This window comes from Ictidomys tridecemlineatus, chromosome 2 (genome assembly GCF_052094955.1).
Source record: "Ictidomys tridecemlineatus isolate mIctTri1 chromosome 2, mIctTri1.hap1, whole genome shotgun sequence".
NCBI classification, from domain to species: domain Eukaryota; kingdom Metazoa; phylum Chordata; class Mammalia; order Rodentia; family Sciuridae; genus Ictidomys; species Ictidomys tridecemlineatus.
The window spans coordinates 219937046-219944074 of NC_135478.1; the positions used below are offsets into that span (position 1 = coordinate 219937046).

The window sequence follows — 7029 nt, forward strand, 5'->3', positions numbered from 1 at the left end:
CCAGCACAGTTGGATCACTGCCTGCAGAGAACAAGAGAGCAGGGATAGGACGGGGCTACACCTCACTGCAGACACTGAAGGGACAGAACCATGTCCTTAAGCCAGGCAAGCACCATTCTGAGAAGCTCTGATACTGAGAAAATAAGGAAGACAAACAAAGTTCAGCTCAACAAGGAAAGATCATGAGTAGGGAGCAAGATTGGGTGATTCACTTCAAGGACCTACCTGGCAGCTCCTCCTCTTCCTTGATTTACATATAAGAAGTGTGCTGGACACCAGGATCACCACTCCTCTGGGAAGTCACCTTCTGCCTCCTTCAGCATGAGCTCTCTCCAGCTGCCACTCAGGGCTGGCCCTGCTGCCCTGCTCCTGGTCCTGTGCCTGCAACTGGGATTCAACAAAGCTCTGGAAAACTCGTGAGCCAAGCCCTTCCTTCCACAGAGAAACCTTAGGGAGGGCTTCTTTCCTAATCAGGAAATCTTTACATCCCTTCCTATAGAGTTTTAAAACTTCCTGGGGCTCGAGTTCCAAAGAACTAAGTAAATACTAATTGCTGGACCCTATCCAGAACAAAGAAGGAGGATCTTTCAGGACAGTCATAGAAACCCAGTGCATGGAGATGTTTGCTGGAGTGATGTGATTCTGTGACTATGCTGACTTCTCCTGTGGGTGACTCCCCTCTCCCATCCCATAGCAGATAAGCAGCAGAACCTGTAGGGTGTTATTAGTAAATGACATGTGGTATTGAACTTGAATCTTCATTTTTTTTTCTTTTTTCAAAAACTTGTTCTTTTTTGTCAATGGAAATAAAATGGAAGATGATCTATTTTAAGTAGAATCCAGTTGCTTTTCAAAATGAAACTAAGTCCATACACAATATCCAAACCCACCCACAGGCAAAAATTCCTGGGGCTCTAATGCTAAGCAGTTCATCCAACCCCACCATCTCCCGCCCTTCCCATGAACAAGTCTATGATCTCTGTTCCTTGTTTTTCTCTTCCGGGAACCAGTCGGAACGTGATAGATTTTGATGTGGATTTACCACAGAGAGCAAGAGCAAATGAAGAAGTCACTTTGAAACTGAAAGTTCAAACAGAACTGAGAGAATGCATGGTGGTAAGTACAGGCCTGTGGAGGGACCTCCAGACAAATCCTACTTCTTATTAGGAACAAAATTGAATTGCTCTCTCTCTCACTTTTGTGTTGCTGGATATACTTAACCTCCTCATAAATTTTGCTACTTGAGACTCAGAACAATTGTGGGAACGTGTGATGAACATTCTCATTTTAGACATAAGGAAACTCTAATCCCAAGAGGTTTAGAGAAGATGAGAAAGGAGAGGAAGGAATAAGGAAAAAAATACAAACAAGAAAACAGAAGTGACAAAGAAGGAAAATAAAAGAAAAAACAAAGCCTAAGAGCTGCTGGAGAACCAGTCACAGTTCCTCCAAGGCCCTGAGCATTCCTGGTCTGGGATGGAAGCCTGGACAGAGGGTTCTTGGTAGGACTGATTGCAACCCCCTGCAGTAGGTTGAGGCATGGAACAGAAGGACTTGCAGAGCATGGTGCCTCATCTCCAGTGAGCCCTGGGCCAAGTCTGCCTTTCGCTCCCCCTTCCTCTGCTCTTTTGCTTCAAGTCACCAAAAGTTGGCTCTTGTTCTGGCCCCACCCTCCACTCCACAGACTGTCCTCTTTTTCCCAGTTCAGTATTTCTTGTTGAGAAGTCTAATTTGTAGATAGACTGCAGTAGAACAGAATTCTCGAATCATGATGAGCCTAAAACTCACCTGGCCATCCTGTCAAAGGACAGATCCTGATTCCAAGGTGTAGAGAGAAGCCGGAACTTCTAGATGTCTCAGGAACTCCAGAGCATGCAGAAGCTGTATTCCAAGGACAGTACTTTGAGCAACCAGGAGTTAGAGCACTATATCACTCTGTATTTCCCTACAACATGAGTTTCCTGATTTGAGTGAGATTTCAGGACAGTGATTAAATAGGACACAAAATTGGGAGCATGAGGATAGCTATTCATTTAAATATATTCTGGAAATATCTCTATTCTGATAAAAGAGTCTTGATCTGAAAATGCAGAACATTTCAACTACTGTGTCAAAGTTTTTCTATTTGAATTCCGAGAATCTGAGCTCTGTATGCTAAATTGGATGGGAGGGAGCCTGAGTCATAGTTTTCAAATTTGTGATTTGTTTAATCAAAACTGAAGATGAGAAAGGGGAAAATGAGTACTTAATGCGTGCATAAAATTTTTGTGTCAATGGTAGTTTATGGTGGTGATAGTTAATGAAAGTCTATTTTCACTCCTAAAGAAGGGATAGGTGTAATAAAGTGTATTTAAATCAATAAAAAGACATGTAATGCTATGATCAATAAAATTATGCTTTTAAGCATCTTGTTAGTACAATATAGAGAGTGACCTTTAAAACCCACCCAAGTGCAAATAAAAACAAGGAACTCCTTAGACTGAGTAATTGTGCAAACAGGTAAAAGCAAATTATATCAACCAATTTTGTCTGTAGCTTTCAATTAAAAAAGAATATAATTACAAAAACATATCTATATATTTATACTTTTAGGAAAATATAATTTGTTTATATAAATTTAAAATTTACACCTCCTAATTTTCTATCAAATATAATACTTTTACAACTAAATTTTTTATATTAGTCTCACATTTGTTTATTGTAGAATCAAAGCACAGTAGATTGTTCCTATAATTATATACTTGAATATACAGATCATATAAGACTTTAAGGCTAAAGATACTTGCGGTTAATCAAAAAAATTAAGCATTTTTGTGTTATGGACCATTTGACTGGTCTCATAAAATGTATGAAATAGTTATCAGAAAATTGCTTTTAAATGCATAAAGTGCATTGGATGATATAGGATAGCTACCATATTGAATTACAACAATAGAAGTTCTGATACAGTGATATATGTGTTTACCAATACATTAGCTGGAAAAAATACATTTAGAATATAAATAATATTAGATTTCATTTTATGAAGTCATTGTCTGAGATGGGTGTTGTTGCTCAGCTTGAATAAAGACCACTAAACTGTGCTGGTCTTTGACAACATGTCATTCATTCATGCTATGCTGGAATTCCACTGGATTCTGATATTTTTGCTACAATTATAGAAGTGTTGAAATTTCCATTCATGATGATATTTTATTGCAAATATGATTTTTTTAATTAAACAAGGCAAGTATAGGCTTCTCTAAACACCAGGACACCCCACCCCCCTGGTGTTCTCAGCAGCATTCCATGGGGGAGAATTATTATTCAAGGTGGATTTTCCAGGTATCTGAGGAAGCTTCAGGGCTGGGAAGGCTGTGGGTGCTTCAGCCATGCTGGTGCAGCCACTTTGATTGCCACTTTTTGTTCAGGGTGGTGAAGAGTGCAGGCCATGTTCAAGGTATTTGAATCTATAAACTGTATTTTGTTGCTCCTGGTGGAAAAGTTGCATATGCTGTTGAGGCAACCATGTAGCGTTAATGATTTTCATACTGAAGAATGCCAAAGTTCAGTTAAATCTTGGCGAAGTGAAGATACAATTTTTTCCCATCTGAGCTCACAGACTCAGTACTCTATCTGCAGATCCCTCTGGGTGGATGGGTCTTGGGATACAAATACTAACTAGACAACTGAAATAGACAGAAGCAATAATTGCAGATACTAAAGCAATCTCAAGCTGAAAGAGGAAAAAAGAACCATCATGGTTCTACTTGCTTATCTAACAGCCAGGCTTGGGATTCCATGGCTGTTTCTACCTGACCATGGAGGAAGTCAGAGGGAAAGGTCTAACTTCTGTCATCCCAGGTCGCAGGATCAGCAGGGCCCTGTCACGAGATGACAACAAGGTCTGACCTTGACATGTATACCTTAGCAGCCAGGATACTGTCTCACTGGGTCACAGACCAAAACTTCATGCAGGTCAATTCCCCAAGCTCCAGCTATAATCTAAGCAAGCTGCTCTCTGATGAATGGCAGCCCTGGGATGAGCTCTCCTTGCCTTGGGAGTCATAGCATCTTCCTATCCCCTCCTGAGTCTCACACCCACACCTCTCAGGCAGGAGATTGAGGACTTGAGGAGAGAAAACCTAACACTGACTGACCCATGAATGGACACCACATAAGTGGGCTCCTGCATGCCTCTAGCCCACATGCATCTTCTCGTTCTCTGTCTTTCCCTCCCCTTCCCATTCCCCAGACTAACACTGAGTCCTCTTTCCCCACAAGGTTAAAGCTCACCTCCAAAGCAACCCCCAAATTGAAGGTTCCTTCAACTACAAATTTACCCGCTGCCTCTGTGAAGATAATCCAGTAACCTTCTTCTGGGACTTTCAGACCAACAGTAAGTATAAGTGTAGTCCAAGGAAGGTGTTATTTTCCCACCAGTGAGGAAGACCAGGAATAAATGTTCAGCATAAGCTCTAGGGGGAGGAATGGAGGGGTGGGTGGGAAGGAGGACCCCAGGGGGAGTCCATGTGGACAAAGCCCAAGCTCTAAAATGGAAACACTGCATGAGAAAAACTAAGAAGGGAAATCAATTTGCAAATGATTTGGAGAAAATGATCTTTGTCCTCATCTCTTCCAGGGACTGCAAAAATTGCAATAGTGGTTGACATAATTAATGAGAAAAATATCTGTGTTGAAGATATTTCAGTGACTCCCAATGAAGCAAACCGATATTATACCCTGCGTACCCTGTTCATAGGTTAATGAAACCCCTTCTGTGTCCACCAGCACCCATGTGGTTTTCTCCAAGTAAGCTTGGCTGGGGTTCCTGTTGAGGTCTATAAAATAAACTGTTCAAGCTTCTCCATGTTTTGTTGTGTCTTTCCTCCAAAATTTATCCTGAAAATCCCAGAATACCCTAAGTTTCTAGAATCTTAACCTTTCAAAGAAACTTTATTAAGGAAATTCATGGTTCTCACCATCCCATACCCTTTGGAATAAAGAAGGGGAAAAAGAAGAAGCAGGGAAGAAAAGAGCCATTCTCACAGAGAGGAAAGGCAGTAACCCCCAAAGTCAGAACCAATGGAAGGCAGAGACAGGATGGGCAGCCAGGACTCCCTGCTTCTTGGTCTTCCTCACCCCATGGCCTCTAGGTCTGCCTTGAGATTCCAGGGGATGGGACTTATGCTGCATGTGGTGAAGCCAGGGTTCTTTTCATCCAGTGACAAAGGACTATGACACTCAGGGACACTGGGTTCCTGTGCGGCCCCCCTGAGGAGCTGAGACATAATATAGGAGGCTGTAACAGAACAAAGGAAGTCCCAAGCAGCTTCATCAGAGAGGGCCACCAAGTGCTTCCTGAGAGAAGAAGGGGAATGTGAGCAAGTTCTGGGGCACACAGTGGGCAGAGGGCACTCTGGCAGATGGAACAACAAGTCACCAAAGTATGAAATGGTGGCATGTTCTGGGCAGGTAGCACTTTGAAATCAGGCAGAATTGAGTGAAAGCAAGAGGGATAGAGTGGGTTGTGCTGAGGGAGAGCTGGAGAATCAGGAGAAACTGAGTGTGTCTGAGCAAGAACGTGGGCCTCGTCTTCCAGGCCAGGGCTCCCAAACAGATACCAGAATTCAGGACAGGAAAATACCATTTCGTATATTAATCAGAACAGTGAAATTGATTATATGCTGAACAAGTATAAAAATATGCTGAATATTAATATTTATGGGCTTTATCAAATGCCCTGTTAAAACTCATCACACAAAATAAGTATTTAGTTACTTAGTAAATATTTGTCAATCATCTGCATGTGACATATCGTCCTATAGGTGCTTGGTTACAGAAGTGATTCAGCAGCCCCAGGAAAAGCGAGGCGCTAAGCAACTCAGTGAGAATCTGTCTCTCAATAAAATACAAAATAGGACTGGGGATGTGGCTCGGTGGCCAAGTAGTGCCCCTGAGTTAAATCCCTAGTACCAAAAAAAAAGAAGTAAATCAGGAATTTTTTATCTCAGTCTTATGAAACTTACATTCTGCCTGAGAGGTGGAAAACAAAGAAATATCATTTATACCTTTATTTATGGGAAAACTGAAACGAGAGGAGCCGAGTGATTTTCACAGGGCCAGCAAGTGACAGAGCCAGGGTTTGAACCCTCTAGGCAACCTGACGGGGACCATACTGCTGACTTCCCTGCCCATTTGGGCCCTGTGAGGACGGCTGCAGGTGGCATCTAACGCTGCAAACTTCAGTCACATTCTCTGCACAACTGTACCTCCTGCAGTTCCTTCATCTTCTGATGTACCTAGAATTTTGGATTGTCTAGAGTAGGACTGCCCAATAGAGTATACACACACACACACACACACACACACACACACACACACACACACATATATATATATATATATATATATATATAATATATATTTAAGCTGTAGATGGAATTTTGGAATTTTTAGAGAGCCACATTTTTTCAAAAAGCAAAAAAAATAGGTGAAATTAAGTCAATAATATATTTGATTTACCTAAAAATATATTCTGAATATTATTTCAGGATGTAACTAATATAAAGAAATCATTAATGAGATGTTTTCAGTTCTTTGATTCTTATTAACTCTGAAATTGGCTGAGTGGTTTACACTTACAACACACCCAAGGACTAGCTCACTTGTCAGGACTCAGGGGTCTCCAGTGGCCTGTGGCTACCAGCTTAGACAGTGCAGTTGGTAAATATTTCCGAGGTCTTGGCAGGTTCTGTTGGCCTCAGACTTCCCCATGCACAAGCACTGGAACTCCACTTTCACCTCTCATTACCACCACTATCCTTGAACTATTGAACAAATGGAACCTCCTCCCTCTTCTTCCCTTCTCTGAAAACATCTTCTCTGCTGATATTTTCTGACTTACCTTCTTCCTTTCACCAGACTGTTGGTTACATTAGTCATCTTTGTGACTTGACATTTTTTAATACTTAGCTGAAGCACTGTTTTGAGTTTCAAAGGCAATTGACAGTCTGCTTAGTGCTGGTGGACATCTCTCAGAGGAAATGG

General features: G+C 41.6%; 1 protein-coding gene across 1 annotated transcript; it reads left to right on the forward strand.

Annotated features, from left to right (window-relative positions):
* Positions 1 to 274: 274 nt before the first annotated feature.
* Pip (prolactin induced protein) lies at positions 275 to 4845 on the forward strand. The gene is made up of 4 exons (XM_005326700.4): positions 275 to 416; positions 1011 to 1116; positions 4264 to 4378; positions 4622 to 4845. The coding sequence occupies exons 1-4, from the start codon at positions 322 to 324 to the stop codon at positions 4744 to 4746; spliced, it is 441 nt and encodes a 146-aa protein (XP_005326757.2). The 5' UTR covers positions 275 to 321; the 3' UTR covers positions 4747 to 4845.
* Positions 4846 to 7029: the final 2184 nt, after the last annotated feature.

Coding starts and splice junctions, on each gene's coding strand:
- Pip (XM_005326700.4), top strand. CDS start 322: ATGAGCTCTCTCCAGCTGCCACTCAGGGCTGGCCCTGCTGCCCTGCTC. Junction 1,117..4,263: donor AACTGAGAGAATGCATGGTG/GTAAGTACAGGC, acceptor TTTCCCCACAAG/GTTAAAGCTCACCTCCAAAG. Junction 4,379..4,621: donor CTGGGACTTTCAGACCAACA/GTAAGTATAAGT, acceptor CATCTCTTCCAG/GGACTGCAAAAATTGCAATA.